Genomic DNA, 19791 nt, shown 5'->3' on the forward strand with positions numbered 1-19791 from the left:
CAAGTTTTCTTGAATGTATGGGGCAAGCCCATACATCCAAGAAAACCAAGGAAAGCATTAATTGATGGTTTATATTATGCCTAAGTCTATAATAACATCTCTTTTATGTTTCTAAGACTATAATCTTTTTATGTTTGTAGATTGTTAACACATAAATCATCAATTCTAAACTTCATATCGGTCCAACACATGTTACAGCATGAGAAATGTATAAATTCTTACTATTTTATCAGAATAAGAGATGGGCAGCTATCTTGAAATCACCTGTTAGAAATCAGAGTGAAGTTTTCAGAGTAGCTCAGCTGAGTGAAGTGGAGCGGTGATCGCAAGGCACAGCCTAAGCAACAACATCCACGGGAGATGACACACTTCTTAGCCACCGCAAACATCGCCGACATTTAAATAAGACATCATATTAATCACAGCGCTGGAGTTACATGAGAATAGCTGTGCTGAGCCCTACCAAGGGGTCAAGTAGCCTGCTACCCTGTCCTTTAACTATGAAAAGTATAGGAAGAGGGCATACACAGCTGTACATCCTTACTACACACTGCCAGCCTCTGGCACTTTGTGCCTTAGTTATTTTCTGGGCCGGTCTTTTAATAACCGTCAATGAACGCTGCTTGCACTTCTTCAATTCTCTTTTGACCAAGACAAAGTAGGTTTGTGACTCGGGGACTTCACACAGTAATACATACAGAATACACTGCACGGAAGAGTTATCAGAATGATTTGGGGATTATCACATTGCATGCTATGGTATTTATGTTTGGCAGATTTTCCTCTCCAAGAAAGGGACAGAGCTAAAAGCAACACTCATACATTATCTGCTCTACATTGAAGGTCCTTCAAACAGGTAATTTCATATCATTTCTAATAGCTTTCTTATATATACTGCATGATTATCTTTCAAGCATAAGGTTGTATCATTATTTTAAGTCTTCCAGCAACAACTCCCAAGATCTAAACTCATACCTATACCCACTCATACACAAACACACAATGGCTGTCCTACCAAACAGTCCAGCAATTTTAAAATATTAAAAATGTGATCTACCTCCAGATGTATCAGGCAGCAATACAGTCTCATAAAATAGTAATGCTTCTTACTTTTTTGATTACTGGCCGGTATCAGGCATAGCAGCAGGAAGGTGAGTTAGCAAAGACATTCAGACACTTCTCCCCAAAGGCACAGTGACCTCAAGGGTCGAAACCAACTCTCTTACTGAAGCACGAGTTGGTGCTCCCGTACACCATTAAACCACCACAGAACTAGGGAGAGAATAACCTTTTCAATCAATTTCATAGGCACAGAAAAGTGACTCTGGAAGCTAAACATGGATGTTTCAGTTAAAAATTGTATTTATTGCTGCGGCTGTTTCTTAGTTTCTTCCTGAAAAACCTAGCAAAAAAGAATATTGTAAAACAAAGCCCAATGGTTTGGCAGTTGATTGATTAACAGTATTTATTGTACATGTCACGAATGGCACTGACACTGTGGAAGCCTAGGTCCTATAGCATCACATTCTATCAGAAACACTACACAATCATTTCCCTAAGCTATATTTGCAGCAGTTACAACTGCTTTACTTTTCTAATGCCAGTAATTACATTTGTTTGTTTTCATGTAGTACCTCTTTAGGACAGTCAGAGAGAAACTAATCATTCATGGAACAGAATTTGTTGTTTTCTTTTGTTTGTTTTTTAGGAATCTTGCTTTGTATTTCGAAGTCTTTCATTTCTTTAAAAAACAAACTCTACAATTGGCCTCAGTCTTTTTCTGCAATATTCTTCATGTTAATTGTGATAATGTTCATGTAGCATAAATATGAATGTTACAAGCAACTTGCTATAGTTTGGAGACAACTTACTTGTTTTCATTAACTATACTGACTATACTTCATTATGGCAAATAATCTTGAGAAAGTATAATTACAAATACCATGAGTTTGGTTTTTTTGAAACACAACACAGAGGCTACCGTAATGACAATAAAACTTCAGCCTGTTATGGTTTGTTTTCCTCCAAAAATAAGGAGATGATCAACAAAAGAATTAACAGAAACTAAACATATTGCACAAACTGTCAAAATGCAGAAGCCAACCCAGTGGCTCAAGAGAGAGGAAGAATTCAAGCTACTCCAATGAAAGTAAATGGCACTTGTCAGTCAAATCTGGCTTGACTGGGTCTCGCTCTGCTTCATCTTTCTGCTCTTCTGCTTCACCACTTTGCATTTCCCTTCATTGCTTGGGGAATGGCTGCAGCAGAGTTTCCCTTCCTAGGGCTGTGTGTGGAAGGAGCTGCAGTTTGTAACCCCTGTGGGCTTGTGGCGGGGGGACCCTCTCTGCAGGCGGTGGGAGGGCTGCACCGGGGGTGTCTCTGGCAATGAAACGTGGTAGAAGTTCGGTAACCGAATGTCATACCTAAAGCCTTTCCCCACCTGCACTCTGTCATTCAAGGCATACAGTTTTTCAGCAATGTCACTCCCAATTAAAATTGAGAACAGGCGGGAGATGAAACGGTGTTTAGCAAACAGCAGATACAGCTTCTTTCTCCTCCAGGCCACGTACCGACAATCTGTCTCTGCTGTAAGCGTTACCTATAGAATAGAAAATTAAAGTTAGCCAGGTGATAAGGCAGTGATATTGCTGCTGCTGCCCTTGTTCAGAAAACACACACACACATGCCCAGCAGGCACGCAGGCTGTGTCTGTAACGTACACTTCGTGTCTTTGCACCTACTGCAATTAAAGCCATTTAATCCAGCCAGAGGGCTCTGGCTGACAGAGGTCTACTGTAGGAAAAAGACAAGAGAGAAGGGTGTCTGGGAATGGACCAAACAATCGTGTCTTGTTGGCCTCAGTGACTGTCTGCCTATGCCCACTTTGAACGACAGCCCCAGCCCCACACTCCCCGCTTCGCTCTCGGCAGCCCCAGCTAGAAAGGCAGGTCTAAAGAAAGCTCTCCGCAAATGCCATTTGCTCTTGTGACATGCGACATCAGATCCCACACCAGCTAGTGTGTCAGTCAAGTGACAGCAGTGGGAGGGCTCTCAGATCACAGGGGGCAGCTCCAACAGACACTGTCCCATGCTGTCCCCCCATGCAAGCTGTATCACAGGCACAGCCCAGGCTCTCAGGTCACCTCCCATAGGGAAGGCTCTTCAGCACCAACTTCCACCCACCTCCTGCAAACCTCATTTCTCAGGGCTGGGTTTTAGCAGAGCCAAAGAATGCAAACAGAGGCTGCCTCCCAAATTAGCTTTAAGAAAAAACTCATTTCTTGTCACAACAAGATGCAAACAGAAAGGATATACAAACAGCATAACCAGTCCAGTGGGTAAAGAGGACTTCCCTCCCCAAATTAATGGAATGCCACTTGTTTGTACAATTTCACAAATGAAACTCACAACTAAATGAACTTATTTCTAAACCAATTAGTACTTGAACCGTTTTCTGTAGCATTCAAAAAAAACCCCTCCACTTTTACCTGGAAAATTCCCTCTTCTGTGGGCCTCAGCGAATCCCATTCAGGAGAATCCAGAAACTGAAGAGGAAAAATATAATGCAGGAACTCCCCATCAACTGTCACTCTGATCCTACAAAGAGAAGATGTGTTAATTTATTAGTATTACCTGCACAGCAGCAATGACTGCAACAAGGATGTGTTATTTCTACCACGTGAGGAGTTTAAATATAGCTTTGAGGGCATAAGAAAGCAATCAACGGGCAACAGTATCCTAATTACATTTTTGAACCCAACTTGATCAGGCCAGTTGAAAGAGAATACAAGATGATAATCATGCAACTGAAATGGAAATCTTTCCAGGCCTTATTCAAGTCATATTACTCTCTTTGGGACAAGTCTCTGCGGTGACGGGCAAGCTTTGTCATGAAAAGGCCAGCATGCACTGGAGAGACTAATGCACATAACACTGTTTGCCTGACTTACTTGAAAACCATGGGATGTACTTCTAAGTTTGGTAAATACGCATTTTAGAGGTAACAAAGTGGAAAAAGCAGGGTGTGGAAAGCCAGGGTTCCTCACAGCATGCCTTACGTAGGGCTCTCTCAAGCATTTAACAGGAATTACATGGCCACAGGACTGTCTCTGGAGCCAGAACAACATGGAGGCACAGGATCTCTGCGTGAATGCTTTGGGCCTTCTGCAGATACCAAAGAAAAGCTTCCTTTCTACTTTTAAAATCATATTTAAGTTTGAAGGCACACAAGAAGAAAGTGTATACTTAAACTTTATCAGCTAAAAAACCAAAAAAAAAAAAGCAAGCAAGCTGTAGGAGTCCCCTTTTTACATCTGCTCTGCACTGAGATTAATGCTTCTTACAAAATCAGAAGCAGCAGCCCTATACCACACCAAAGAGGGTTATCAGGTACTCCCTGCATGATTATTAACTGGCTGGGCACGTAGGATGGACACCTCTCCTTCAGTATGACTATGACCAAAAGCAACCTTCATGTGCTACTTTCTAGATAGGTCCCAAGAATGCTCTGAACCAGGGTAACACTGAGGACAGCTACCTAAAATCCATATTGTTCACTGCAAGTAGTCCTAAGTCAGCTGGGTTTCAAGCTGCCTACAAATTCCATCTGTCCACACAGCAGGCTGTCAAAATGCACCTACAAAGCGTCCCATCACAGACAGACCACAGCCGTCATCTCTGGGTATCCCCATCTACTCTTGTGATGCTCCAGTACTGTATGCCACTTTGTACACGGTACAAACGCTAGTATTGCCCTTCAGGAGAACATCAGCAAGGTTGCCAGAAAGGTCTCCAGTCAGCAGGGAGTACAAGCAGCTGGATTTATTGCCTCAGGGTATAACTAAGTGCCACAGTATACAGTAACTGTGGACTCAGTTCTGCAAATCTTGGTATGGTTTGACTATGTTCTTTTGTAATGGAAGGGCACTTTTAGGCCTTCAGCTCTCCCTTACTCCCTCTCTTCACCCACCTCCCAGAAAGCAACAAAACTCAATCTGTATCAAAGTCAAGACCTCTACTAAACAGTTAATCTCAGTGTATTCAGCTTCATAACTACCTTTTAGGCCTGTTTCAGATGATACTAGCAAAGAAAAATAAGAAAGATGCTGTGTTCATCAGCTAGGCAGCAGATAGCTAGCAAACTGCAGCCTGAAGCACACATTTGTTCCCCTTATCTGCCTAACCTGTTAGACTGCTATGATACAGTGGTCTGGAAAAGAATGACTTAAAATCCTTTTCTTTATGCTATTACAGATTTTGTGCTTGGTGGTTTTATGCTAGTGCTGTCTGAGCCGAGTGTATTTAGCCTATTAATATTTATATTACTTGCATTAATATTTAATCTGTTGTACTGGAAAACGAACAAACAATACACAAATCAGGCTTTTTTTTTTGCTTTCATTTTCAAGAGGGAGGAAAAAATAAAGATATTTGCAGAAGTCTGAACAAACAGATACAAACCTGCCTGACACAAGCAAGGACAATTTATCAATAGGTGTTTTGCCCTGCATGGCATAACAGTGTTCCTTCTCCAGGGTAACCACTTCTGCATCGCAGCACAAGACAATCTTCCTGTAGACAGTCAAGGAAATTCCCAGAGGCTGGAAGAGCGCGCTGTAGAGTTCCTGGAATTCTCTGTCAAAGGAAACACTCCGAACTTGGTAGGTAACGTAAATGAACTGGACGAAGCATATAGCAAACAGTATAAAATTCCAGGAGAATATATCAGCAGCACAGACATCCAGCCAAGCCCAAACAGAAGAGCAGAGAAAGCCCAATCCAAGCAAGCTGAAGACATAGAGAAGCCCAAAGAATCCACTTCCACCCATGAAGCCCACAACAAAGAGAATACTGGCTAGGTGGTAGATAGATCCCTCTGCCTCTTGCTTCCAGGTTGTACACGTCGGATGTGCATATATCAAACTCTCCCAAAAACTTGCATTTTCTCCCATGGCTGGAATAATTTTTTGATTCAGCTGAATCTTGGCAATTTTTATTTATTAAAAGCTGCTAGCGGGGTCCTTTGCTTTTCCATTCTTGTAAACTCTGCTCAATGATAACATAATGTCAGCATCTCTTTTGGCAGTAAAGCTGCGCTTAGGAATTCCAGCAACTAGGAAGCTAACGTTCTCAGAAGGCAATGCTGTTTCTCATCAGTTCATGCATTGTTTTGACTTTGGCCAGGCCATCTGTAGCTTCATCTGATCTGGACAAACGAAGAAAAGATGAATTACTTATAAAATCATTTTAACGAATTAAACTCTATCAAAGCTTTTGCATTACAGTCTTCTAATTCCCCTTGTAGCCCTGTGATTCTAGAATCAAACCTTAATATTCGTAGAATTGAAGATCTTGTTTCTGTATCTACGAACCCTGTAGCAACTGTCAGATCACCATTGAATCCACATAAACCTGAACATTGCATCCACAACATCCTGTGACAAGCCCTTCCACAGCCTAACTGCTGAGAACATAGTTGCATTTGTTGGTCCTGAACCTCCTGCCTGCAAGGCTCGTTTAATGCCCTTCCAAACTCTTAAGACAAGAAGCAACAGGAAACTCTTGTTCCTTGTTCATCTCCTCATTCTCACTCTTGATTTCGGTCAAACCACTCTCGTTAATGAGCTGAGCAAGGCTGCTCTCTGTCCCCAGAGACAACAAACTACATCCCCAAACACCACACTAAGGGAAACCCAAATATCACAGGAGATTGTCTTTTCTACTCCAAGGATGACAGGCAAAAGCTGTCATGTATAAGAAAGACTACAAAACTTAATGGCAGCTTTATACAGATTATTAGAACATGAAGTAAGTAGTCCTGCAAAATACTTCTGAAAGGGCATTTTAAAAGCAATTTTAACATTCAAAGTTCTACTTTGTATAATTCCATGCCATGAACCACATTTTATTGTTCAGCATTATAAAACGATAACCATGCTATTTATTTCCGTATGACAATGTATTATTAAGAGTTAAGTAAAAAAATAAACCACACAACAGAAAAGCCCAAAATAAATTAAAAAAAAAAAAGAATAATCAAAACCAGCTTTCTACATCTGTCTTTTAAAGTAAAAATACATACTTCAGTGTAAGATTAGACATGGAAGAAACTGGAAAGCTGGAGTCTATCAGTAGTTTAATCAGGATAGAAACCCACCAAGATCTTTAACAGTCTCATTCTTTTCCTGATACAACATCAGGGAAGCCAAGAAATACCTTGCCATCTAAATTATTAGATTCTCTGGAGTATTAAAGGTAGTTTGGTATTTTTTCCCCCCAAGAGCCATAGAAGTCAATACTTAAAGAGTACTGCTGGTGCAATGAAGCATCCAATATCATTCAGCAGGGCTTTCAGTGATGCATTTTTACAGTAACACATGTAAGAAATTAAATTAAGCAAAGTTGTATCACATTTCCTAGCTGCTACAGCTTTACTTTTTAAGTTTACTCAAGCCCCAACATTAATTCCATGATTCAAAATCACTAATGCTAAATCAAGACATAAAATCCTAAACAACCGAGCAGCAGAGTTCACAAGAAAAGGTTAGGAGGAGAGCTCTCCCTCTGTGGGAGTGGTGATAGGGAAGTCACTGACCCATAAAAACATCACACCTAAAGAGCAGAAAACCTCTCCAAATTAAAATGCTCTCTGTCCCACTGCAGTGGCAGAACCAGCATTACAAGAACGAGGTAGTTTGTAACTATAAGCTTTTCTGTTTGCCTCTTCTCTGGTACAGGATTCTCCTCAGATGCAGGATTTAACCCTTGGAGAATGGGAGATGAGAACTGTATCAGCTATGAATAAGTTACCTAGGCATGGTAAGTGCACGAGGAATTTTAGGCAGTACTTCTGTGATCAAGGGCCGATATTTCTGAACCAAAAGAAAATAAAACTGGAACATAAAGTTCCCAGACCTTGTATTCTGAATCCAGTCAGCATTTCCACTGCACAGTCAAGAATCGGTGGCGAAAGTGTGGTTTGGTTTTTGGGGTTTTTTTAAGTAAGTTTAACGAGTTTCTAAGGGGTGGGTTTTTTTGGTTTTTTTTTGTTGTTTTTTTTTAAATAGACAATGGATAACATTTATTTTGGATTATTGTTAATACTTCTACGCTATTGCCAACAATTTGCTCTGAGCAGTTCCCATGAAGACCCTAATTTCTACAAAAAATTCAGTTTTGAGTGGAACCATGACTGAGAAGTTACATAGGAAGCTGTATGCATGCCACAGACAAAACCACCATGGATCTGTACTTTAATCCGCTTTCTATCACCAACCTCTTTTTGTCATGTAAAGTCACACGTTGCAACAATTTGGCATAACTTTGCAATAATTTGACAAAATTTATGTTCAATTTCCAATTCGCCTATAGCATTCACAGTCTGCCCACACTACAGCTCATAGCATTGCTATAAAACATCTATTCATGACAACATGAATCAAATTAATTTAGAAAGAACATCACACTGCTAGGACACAGATAGAGAAGCCATCATACACAAAACCAAAGCCTTGGAAAAACTGTCCTGTATTTGTAACTGTTTATTTTTGGAATGGGACCCGTCTCCCAAAACCAATGTATACAAAATTCCCACATATTTTGTAGTTCTGAACAGTGAGAACTTTTACTGTGCTACAGCATCATCCAGGCTGCAGAGGGCCTCCCTCTACCTGGGCAAGAGGAAGGGCCAAGGAGGCAGGCCAGCACTAGCACAGAATACAGCCTCACCAACAGGACACTCTTCTGAGCGATGTAAAGCGCACAGGCCAAAACAAACCTTCTGGAAATAATGATAAGCCCTGCTACTAAATGGAACTGGTTTCTCAGGGCTACAGTGAAGAGCAAGCATGCTTGCTGTCAGTGAACTGCAGGAAGAAAGAAAGGATTCACCTCTTTTTAATTAAGAAAGATTAAAAGATTTGGGAGCTAAAAAATGTTGGAAGGTTTTTTTATGAAGTATTAAATACAGCACAGGAAATAGCATGTATGGGCCTAAGTACAGTAAAATTTCTAATTTTGATTGGTATTTAGTGCTAGATAAGGCCTTTCATATTTTTCTTTATAGTTCCTTCAAGTCCAGACTTTAAGCTCTTGAGGGCTTCAGAACAGTCGCTCTAATTCAGCCATTCATCTACTGCATGAGGGACTGGGGGGAGAAAAATCCCCCAATTCAAAAAACCAAATATCTGTGGTACCAACTGTGAGTCATCTTCCACTGAAGATCAGCCTACAAAGTGCCCAAAGTAGTATAAAATTACCCAAATTTGTAAGCACTCAAAGGGGACACCATCCTTTCACTGAGATGCTTTGGCACTCCTACCTACCAGGACAGGGAACGTGCCAGCTGATGTGGCCTTGTCTGATGTCCTGTGTCAGTCGTCCTGGCTCTGGTGAACAGTTATCGCTACAGGTTCGTTTGTTGGTGGTGATCAGGCAAGCTTCAGCAGGAAATTGCATTTAAAGCAGGTATCCCAGATTATAAGCCTGAAGAACTATTATCTTCCCCAAGTAAATGCTGAATACTTTCTACTCTGTCCCCTGTCTCTGGAGAAGGAGGGCCATGCACAAGCAGGGTCTCTGCTATATGACTACTGTATTCAGAATAACACAACATTGACATCTGTAGGCTGTCAGAGCCAGAGGTCCATGGAAGAGGTCTCCTCCCAGCTCAGGAAGGAGACATGCCCTGCCAACACAGGCTGAATTACTGAGGTGCTTTTGAGTGTTTTGCTCTACCACACACCCCACCCTTTCCAGCAGGAGCAGATCAAGTGCTGGGAAAAATCAGCTCAGACTCGAGATACGAGCGATACACCACAGCATGGACTTGTTTAAAACAACCAACAGCAATGCTGAAAGGTCTCAGCTGCCATCAGAAAGTGTTAATGAGTTTGCTGGAGCTTTAAAGAAGTAAATGGAGCATCTCACTTATACCCTCCAAAATAAATACCTGCCAGCAACTTACAACTTCATAGAATACATATACTAAAATGGTCAGAACAGAATGAATGTATATTGTAATTTAAATGCACATAGTACAACTTCCCCCTCGGCAAATGGGCATTTTCTCCATACACTGTAGAATTCAACAATTCAACAATCATGTACATTTTTAATTTGCTTAAGAACTGGGTACTTTACCTTATTTTTGTCACTGATGACTCAAATTCAACTCTGAGAAGCTTTCAGTGTTAGTCACTCTGTCTAGATCACAATAATTTCTGCAAAGAATAAACCCTAAACGCCTTGAGGCCACCAGCAGTTCTCTCTTCAGTCTTTTTAATTCAGTCAAAAGTAAAGCTATTCAGAGTTCAAATCTGAAAGAATCTCCATTCTTTAGTTGTTTTATCCCAAGTATTCAGCCAGAAATCCCTCGGCACTTTCACACTATACATGTTGACAGGCCGTAGAAGCCGTACATGCTGATCGTGTAACCAGCCTGCATGAATTGTTTGCTACAAGCCTGGAAGCAAAAGGGAAGATTTTCCTTTACAGCATATATGCTTTCATGTACAAAATGAGATTATGCTGGATTTAGCAGGATTTGTCTCACTGGTTTTAGCCATCTACAGTGTAGATGCTTACACATGAGCTAGAGGCCACAGCCTGGCTTGGCAGTCAGCAAAGCTGCTCCACCAACTCCACCGGGAACCAAGAGGTCCCCAAGCCAAGGGGGGCCCTGGCAGCCTCGATGCCCCCTGCTTCCAGAGGGATGAGCTTTGAGCACCCCAGCTGCTAAGTTACATCTGGTCTGGCCATCATTTAGGTGTGTAAAAGGAAGCTTCTCCTTAATTTTAGGAAGTACTTCCTCTAACGTGCAATGCAAATGCATACACCAATTAACGCACTCCTTCCCTCCATGGCCCCTGCACCTCTGAAATCCTCTCTCTGCCCCTCTCTTGACTCCTGTTGCTCTCAATGCTTGTTTATGTAGCACACATTCCCCAAGCTACTTTCCTTCTGCGGTTGTTCACTTGGGATTAGATACCCAAATGGACCGAGACAGACAAACTCTTAACTGCAATGCTGTGTTTAATTTGGCACACAGAGGAGCTATGCATCTGCAGAAAGGTAGAGCTATGTGCCTATAGGCAAGTATAGGCAGACAAACAAGATAGTTCCAGCGATAAATGCTCCTTGAACCCACCCCAGGCTCAAAACATGCATGCAGCAACGAGGACAGTAACTAACACAAGCTAGCTTACCTTAAACATCTTGAGACTACATCCTAGAGAAAGCAGTAATTATAATACTGGAAAACACATGGTTTTCCTGAGAAAATGCAGCCTGCACAGTATAGAGAAGGCTACAGTAGCTTCATCACAGTCCACAACATCTATTCAGGAAGATGGAAGGAGGATGAGGAAGGACTACCCAATTCAAAAGACAAAGTTATCAAGATAATCAGTCACTATAAAATTAAATATATTCAGATTACAAAGACACACAAGCATACATAGCAAAGGTAATTAATTAATGGGATGGCTTTAAAGATTTTCTTTGCTGGGAATTAAGGCAGTCTGGATGCTGTCTGGTACCTAAAATAAATTTGGGTATGCAATTATTAAAAAATTAATCGGTTTACTACAGTTCTATTTTTTATTCTACAGGAAGTCAGATTAGATAATCACAATGGCGTCTTCTGGACTTTTGCCTTGAGTTACTTAACACAAAAAAGTTGTATATACCTAGAAAGTTATGTAGCTGGTCTTCCTAATGAAATCTAGACAGCCATCTCAGATACCAACTAAGCAGCTACTTTAGACAACAGAAAACATTGAAGACAGGTATATCTCTGAAATTATTTCTCACAAAGACCTTCCAGAAGAAACCTTCATCCATGCAGAGACAGCATCCCTTCCTGCCAATGTTTTTCAAAGAAAGGAATGCTTTATCAATGAATGCTAATGAAACATGTTTGCATGATGGAACATATTTGCAACCCCAGCAGCCAAGCCTCAGCACCCCGCTCCCTGGGTGAGTGTCCCCCCTGCAGAACAAAGAGCGACTGCAGCGTGGTTCTCCCTCCCTCAGCCTCCTTTCTGCACACATTGACAGCCTCAGCAAGAAGGGCAGTAAGTGACCAACCCACACGACTTAAAATTAATCACTTGGGGCACCCTCATGGAAGGGGGGAAGATGGATTTGCACTCCCTTGGGCTGAGGAAGGCATCCTGTGTCTCAGTGATGTCTCATCGCTGTTTCTCACCCCCTGGATCAATGTTCTGTGTGTAGGCTGTCACTTGGAATTATCTCAGGCCTTAGGAAAGGCAGTTAAACTGCACCCTTCCCAGTCCTTCCAGTACCCCCTGAGGTGTGCAGGCTGCAATTGCCGAACCAGACCCCTGCCCCCAGAGCATTCATGTGAAGCGACACCTCCTTGGAGGGCAATCCTTCTAGGAATGCTCAGAGCCACAAAACCAGCAGCTGGGACATGTCCAGCCATCAGTGGTGCTTCACCCATCAGTGGTGCTTCACTGCCTTCAGGGCAGCTCTGAGAAATAACCACCAGCCAAGCGGGACTTTTTGGGGTCAAAACCCTGCCCTGGTCAGGCAGAATTTAGGCTCCCACGTTCAAGGTTGTTCAGACAAGAACCCTCTTTGGTCAGCTGCTGCCTAACCCTGGAGACACCCCAATGCCATGTCTACGCTGAAGTCAAACAAGCCACCAATGGCATGAGGCTGGTCACCAGTTGTCCTCCTCACCAGGCTGGGCCTGACTCCTGTCTCCCTGCTGCAGCAGATGCAGAACTGCTTTCTCCAAAGCAGAGTGCTTTAATGGAAGCCTTTTCATGGGACTGTCAACTCATTGAGCTTGTTTGGCTGCAGCAGGCAAGGCCTGGTTCTACTGACAATTTGCTCAAATCCCCACTAACCTTTTTAAGAAGTGGAAAAAAGCTGGGCAGGGGGAGGCATCAAGACAGAAAGAAAACCCACAGCAATACAGAATAGTTTAAGGTTCATTAGAAGCATTACATACAGTAAAGCTGCTATTATTTAGTCTTTAAATATTTAAGACCAGCTTACTATACACAGCTTACAGTACTTGAACGATTCCTCATTTATCACTGTAAAATATAAAATGCAATCCTCTGTGGTTGCAAAGCCAATACTGAAGATGCTATCTATTTTACCATCGAGAAAGTACCTGATATGAAAAAAAAAAATACATTGCACATTTTCTTCAAATTTGAATCAGAACTGATGAACCATTAACTACACGTGGTCTTCCTGCCAAACTAGAGGAACAATCCCCTCCCTCCTTTTATTAAGGTCTTTTGCTCCTAGAAAACATGAATATGGAATGACAGAGATTTTAAGCCAACTATGGATTGCTAGCACTTGGGTAAATTTGAGCAAGGCTCTTGTATATTGAACAGTATTGGCCAAATAGTAATTCAGGGGGTCTGCTTTATTGTGTTTTATAATAAAAATTGCAAAGTGAAGCACAAGTTCAAGCTTTCCTACAGCTCAACTTTTAAATTAATAATAGAGAAAGCAGCTACAACCATATTTCACAGGTGCTTTAAAACCCTGTTAATGAACTACAACTCAACTCCGCAGAATTCAGCTTAAATGAGTTTGTATGGTGTAGTAGTGCTTTTAGAAAGGAACATATTCCCGTGAAACTAACCACCTGATGTGAACTTCATTTCCCAAAAAACCAAATAAACAGAGAGGCTTGGTTCATGTCATGGTTTAACCCTGGCTAGCAACTAAGCACCACACAGCTGCTTGTTCACTCCCTCCTGGTGGGATGGGGGAGAGAATTGGAAGGGTAAAAGGAGAAAACCCACGGGCTGAGATAAAGACAGTTCAATGGGTAAAGCAAAAGCCACATGCAAGCAGAGCAAACCAAGGAATCCATTCACCACTTCCCATCAGCGGGCAGGTGATCAGCCATCTCCAGGAAAGCCGGGCTCCACCACGCATAAGTTACTTGGGAAGACAAAAACCATCACTCTGAACATCCCCCCTTCCTTCTTAATTCCCCCAGCTTTATATGCTGAGCATGATGTTCTGTGGTCTGGGATATCCCTTTGGCCAGCTGGGTTCAGCTGTCCGGCTGTGTCCCCTCCCAACTCCTTGTGCACCCCCAGCCCCCTCACTGGTGGGGGTGGGTGAGAAGCAGAAAAGGCCTTGGCTCTGTGTCAGCGCTGCTCAGCAGTAATGAAAAACATCTCTGAATTACCAACACTGTTTCCAGCACATATCCAAAACACAGCCCCATACTACCTACAATGAAGAAAATGAATGCTATCCCAGCCAAAACCAGCACAGATCATCGCACTGCCCCTGCACGTACAACTGGATTACAGGGAAATAATGTCATGAGCCATGTGTTCAAACAGAAACATGAAATGCCACATTTATTTACCCTGTGAGCTCTAAACATGAGTGAAAACACTGTGAAAAGTAGAGGATGCCCTACTGGAGCTGCTGAAATTAGTTATCTTTACTGGAGGGTTTGGGGTGAGAAGTACAGCTCTACTCCCCGCTTTACTGGAACGAGTGTCTCACAGCTTTACATACAAAGCGGAACCAGGCAGAAGCATGCACATGGCACTGGTTTAGCATCAGTTTCAGTAATTTTCCAGGAGATCCAGAACACTCTTAGCTTCAAATAACAAACCAAAGCTTTGTTCATTGTACAGTATGTGACTTCTGTTTGGGCAACAGCCGCATGCCCAATTACAGGTACTGTATCATCACCTGAAGACACTTTTTCGTAAAGCACTGGAACACACTAAAATGATAAAATAAAATCTCATCCCTCAAGAGTTTGCAGACTTAATAAAAGGATTAAATATAGCTTCAGCTAAGAACCCTTTTCTTGAATCCTTAATAAACTTTCTGTTCTCAACTTTCATCATAAAAGGTCTTCCTGCCACAAACTTTGCCTTCACAGTTACCTGTATCACAGTTCCGTTTCAGTGCCGATTCTCCTCACTACAAGACTTGCAGTATACTTGTTATACCGCAGGCAAGGCATTTCTTAAAAGTTCACAATTTAAGCTACTTTATTATTTGGTGCCACACAGAACTTCATGGAAAGCCTGAACAGTGACAGTTCTGCATATGTGGAAACCATTTCTTGTTTTGCTGTGGTCAGTGAAGACACGTGTACTTGCATGGATGCAGTCATATCCCCATTAATCAACAGAGTGGCAAGAAGCCCTAGTTCTGGAAGAGACATTTCATCAACGACATCTTTATAACACTGCCAGGTGGTCCGTGATTCAGTATTACAGGAGATCAGCTATATAAAATGTTTGCCCATAAAGTGATTGGCAGCCTGAATGCACACAAAGCTTTGCAGAACAGCTGAAGAAAACGTGGTAAAATATTACAGTTTGGGAAAATATGCTCAGAAAAAAATATTATCGTTTGGGGAAAATAAGTGTTTCGTATCGCTCCTTCTATCTCAGCAAAGAATCAACCGCAAATGCAACACCAGATCTTCATTTCAGGGTTCACCTGCTCTTACCAGTTGTTGATGGGGAGAGAGAAGAACCAAGTAACGGCTGCCTACGAAGCACCCCCCAGTCGATGGAAGAGACCCCCAGCCGGCTTTGTCAGGCGAGCTACCCCCGGGCCAGCCCCTGGGCGAGCGGGCGGCAGCTGCGCCCGAGGCGGCACCGGGAGCCGGGCGGGGCGAGGAAACGCACCCCCGCCGGTGCGGGACGGGGCGGCGCGCTCCAGACAGCCCCCGGCAGGGGGGCGCAGGGCGGCGCGTCCCGCTCCGTCGCCACGGGGCCACGGCAAAGCTTCCAACCGAGGCCGAGCCGCGGCGCTCCGGTTACCAGCGCCGGCCCCCACCGGCTCCCGGGGCAGGGAGCGCCCGGCCCGCCCGCCGCTACCGCCGGTCCCCGCCGCCCAGCCCTCGGGGCGGCAGCCCTCCTCCCCCGACGGCCGGTCCCCGCCGCTGCCCCTGGCCCGAAGCGGGTGTCCCCGCAGCGCAACGAGGCGAGAGGCGGCCCCGGTTCCCCCTCACGCCCCGGCCCCGGGCAGAGCGGGGCGACGCTCCCCGCGCTGCCTGAGTGGCCAGCGCCGGCGGGGGGCGGGCGGAGGCAGCGCCGGGGCTTCAGCCCGCCCCGGCCGGCCCCCGCCCTGCCCGCGCCCCTTACCTGCCCCGTGCCCCTGCCCGCGCCCTCGGAAAAGTTTCCCGGCCGCCCGGACGGGACGGGTACGGGCTCGCGCTGCCGCTCCTCGCCGCTCCCAGCACCGCCGGCACCACGTCCCGCCACGGCCACCGCGCCGCCGCTGTGACTAAAATAGGCAGAAGCCGGCGGGAGGCTGCGGGCGGCGCCAGCGCCGGGGCCGGCACCGAGCGGCCGCAGCGCGCAGGCGCCTCCCGCCGGCCCCGGGGGGCTGCGGGCGGCGGGGCAGCCCAAGGCGAGCCGAGCTGGGCCCAGCCGAGCCGCGGCGGCCGAGCCCGGGGCAGAGGAGGCGGCGGGAGCTGCCGGCCGTCCCACCGCAGGGACGTTGGCCGCGCTCCTCGCTCCCCGGTAGCCGGTCCCGTCGCGGGGCTCCCCCGTCGCCCCGCGCTGCCGGTGGGCGCCGAAGGGGCGGGCGGGCGGGCGAAGCAGGACGCGGCGCCGCTGGCTGCGGCGACCTCTGAGGGACGGCAGAGCCCGGGCGCCCCGAGCCCTGCCGTGGCTGCCACCCGGGCGCTCGGCGGGCGCTGGCGGCCAAACCCGCCGCGCCTGAGCCGCGCGGGGCGAGGCGTCCCCTCGGGTGCCGCTGCCTCGGGTTACGTTGTCTGGAACGCCTGGTTTGGAATAAAAAACAATGCGATTTTTCTGCGCTTGCACCTACTCACCCCAGCAACATGTTTCTTCAGAAGGGAGGTGGATGCGCACCTGCAGGGCTGCCTCCATTACATGACCGGTGCACCTATTTGTACACAACGTTCGAGTTATTTCGTTTGGGAACAACCACAAGCCTCACCAAGAGTATAGTTAGGAGTGTCGGTACAGTGTCTATACGTAAGCCTTTCAGCGTGCTAGCCAGGTGTCTGCTCTGCTGATCACTTTGTGTCTTGGGGAGAAAGAACTGATTGATGGAAAGGGACAGACTTACAAGTTGTTAATATATGAAAAATCATAGCATGTGAAATGTGCAGCTCCTGGTACTACAGAAGGTGTTTCTCAATAACTGGAGCGTGAGCAATAATACCTTTTAAAGAGTAATTGTGGAGAACCTTGTGTGCTTGCCGGTGGCCGGGTCTGAGGTCCCACTGACCTGTTCATGGTACTGCAGGGCAATCACTGATGAGAACTTCTCCAGAAGTAAAAGGACAGAGCAACCTGTCATGCTCTAGTAGAGGGATTAGGGCTTTTCTTAACACCTTTGCAAACCTCCTTTCCCAAGGGAGTTCTTTATTTTCAAATATATTTAATTCCATATTTATCAGGGAAGAAGGTGCATAAATTCTGGAATAATCGATTCTCCTAAAACTTGAGAAAACAAAGAGCCTAAAGTATCCCTGAATTACATATATTCAAAACTTCACTGTCTGATTGCAGTACTTTTTTATTTATTATTTTGAGAGAAAAAATACTTTTTATAAAATCTAATCAACTATGTACCAAGATTCTTGTAGTTAATAAAACATCTAAAGGGTTTTGCAGTGTAGCTCCAAATATTTACCTTTCAGACATGCTTTGCGTATGATTGTTTACATTTGTTTAATTTCAGCAGCACTGTTTGACAGATTTCTAAACTGGCAAACCTGAGGCATTGCTGATTTACACTTTTTTCCACTATTATATTCTGTGTACTTGGGTGGAGCTGAAAGCACCAAACCACTTATTCAGATTTATCGCCAGCTGCATTAGGCATAAATTTGCCCACTATATTTACTTTTCATTGGGATGATAGCAAAGGGATAAAGAAATACATAATAAAAGAAGGATGCTGAAGTTTTTTATTTGATCTACTTATCTACTGAGATTACATTATTCTAGTAAACCACTATTATGTCAATTAAAATATGCTCCTCCTGATCATCCTAAAAGAAGCAAGAAAATTTTGATGGCTTATCTGTAAGACACTTTTTGAGTTGTATTTAGTTGGAAGCAATAGTCATCATAATTTTCCACAAACATATAGATCGCAAGGAACATTTTTACTATAATAATTCTTATGTTAATTCGATCAACTCCACATCAAATGTTCTCTAACACTATAAGACTGAGACCACAAATTACTTTCTCAATCCAGGCTTGAAACTCAGGCCTGTATGAGAAATCCAAGGGAGGCAATAATAAATTGACAAAGCCACCAGGCGCTGTGGAGAGACTAGCACTGCCCAGCATGCTTTGAACCAGCCACTTGAGTGATTGGACTAGTCTTTGATATATTAAAAATGGTTGTGGTACTTATAAAATGACTATTTGTAAAAGGTTAAATAATACAATAAATGTAAACCCAAATTATAACCAGTATTATTCTTTGCAGCAGTATGGCAAAATATAAAGGTCATACTTAAAGGTAGGCTTACAAGGGAGCCTGTGTCAAGACTCAGAAATCCATTATCAGACCTGAAAAGCTGTAGGAGGCTTCATGGCCCTGGCTCAAGGAAGGGGTGGGAAACGCTCTGCGTGGAGGGTGGGAAGGCATCTGGCTAAGGAGCCAGCAAGGGCCGGCCAGGAAGCGGCAGCAGCAAGTGCAAGATTTGTTCCATTCGGGCTGGAGAGGAACCTGAACACCAGAACTGGTGTCTCAGCTGTGAACCTGGACGGTGTGAGTTTCTGACTGGTTGTAGACAGCTCTCTTCTCATACCTGCTATTAGATTTATGGGAGTGTCTTAGATGCACCTGTCTCTGGGCACAATCCATCCTGCAAGAAGTCTGACAGCTCCATAAAATGTGCAGATTGCCTTGCTGTCAGCTTCTCAACAGCCCTGCCTCCAGACGCCACTTGTAGTGTTGCTGCAGTCAAGGCAGGGTTGCCTGAGCAGGCACCCAAAGAGCCTCCAGAGTGCTGGCACCAGACCTTCCCTTGCCCATGCTGGCGATTTCCCCCAGACAGAGGAAGACAAAAGCTCAGTGTATGATTTCACTGTCCAGAAAAAAGCCCCATCTATTTCCTCTGTAACCACTTAAGGAAGGACTTGCTTACAACGTCAGGTGGTTGCCTTCTCCATTATCTCTAAAGTAAAGTAATGGTGTTTCTTACATCATGCTGTACTCTAGGAGGAGAAGTTATCAATAACTGTGTTTAAGGGGGAGATTTTTTATATTTTATTAGACTGTTTTTTAATGTGTAATAAATCTCTACTGTGTTTTTCATTCACTGCATTGTCCTTGGTCAATAAAAATAAGTTATGAAGCAGGGGGATATGGTAGCAGGTGACATGATGAATTAGCTCTTTAAGAAGTGATGTGCTTTTCCTCTATGGATGTAATACTGTACTTCCCAGGTAGTTGTAAGAGGGCTTTTGTGTAGGAGCTCTTGGTCATTTTGGAATGAGAATTAAACTCCTTCTGTTCTTTGAGAAGGTTCTAGCAGACTATAGTTGAGTTCCCCTACAGGAACCTCTCCTTCCTTTATTTTTGGGTACAACTGAAGTAAGAAGAATCAGGATTGCATTCATGTAGTAAACTAGTTTTTATTGCTAACTTTCACTAGAAAGACATCAATCAAATTGTGTCATAACACAATATAATCCTGTAGTTCAGGTCATATGCAGCCTGCACAACTGAGCAAAATTCAGACTGGCCCACATTTTCAAAAATTGCACTCAATTAACAGCTTTCCCTGTCAGGTACAAATAAAATAGTTTT

At 44.2% G+C, this 19791-nt stretch overlaps 1 protein-coding gene across 1 annotated transcript; it reads right to left on the bottom strand.

Annotated features, from left to right (window-relative positions):
- Window positions 1–1190: 1190 nt before the first annotated feature.
- Window positions 1191–15728, bottom strand: POPDC3 (popeye domain containing 3). Its single transcript, XM_055811062.1, has 4 exons — window positions 15488–15728; window positions 5461–6205; window positions 3489–3597; window positions 1191–2599 (listed from the first exon to the last, which is right to left on the bottom strand). Exons 2-4 carry the CDS (start codon window positions 5949–5951, stop codon window positions 2279–2281), a joined length of 921 nt encoding a protein of 306 aa, XP_055667037.1. The 5' UTR covers window positions 5952–6205; window positions 15488–15728; the 3' UTR covers window positions 1191–2278.
- Window positions 15729–19791: the final 4063 nt, after the last annotated feature.

This window comes from Falco peregrinus, chromosome 7 (genome assembly GCF_023634155.1).
Source record: "Falco peregrinus isolate bFalPer1 chromosome 7, bFalPer1.pri, whole genome shotgun sequence".
NCBI classification, from domain to species: Eukaryota; Metazoa; Chordata; class Aves; order Falconiformes; family Falconidae; genus Falco; species Falco peregrinus.

Bases quoted from the DNA above. Each gene is read 5' to 3' on its own strand.
- POPDC3 (XM_055811062.1), bottom strand. From the start codon at position 5,951: ATGGGAGAAAATGCAAGTTTTTGGGAGAGTTTGATATATGCACATCCG. The intron at 3,598-5,460 runs GTTTGTATCTGT...TTCTCTTTGTAG, and splicing joins TCCTTGCTTGTGTCAGGCAG to GATCAGAGTGACAGTTGATG. The intron at 2,600-3,488 runs GTAAAAGTGGAG...TCTATTCTATAG, and splicing joins CAGAAGAGGGAATTTTCCAG to GTAACGCTTACAGCAGAGAC.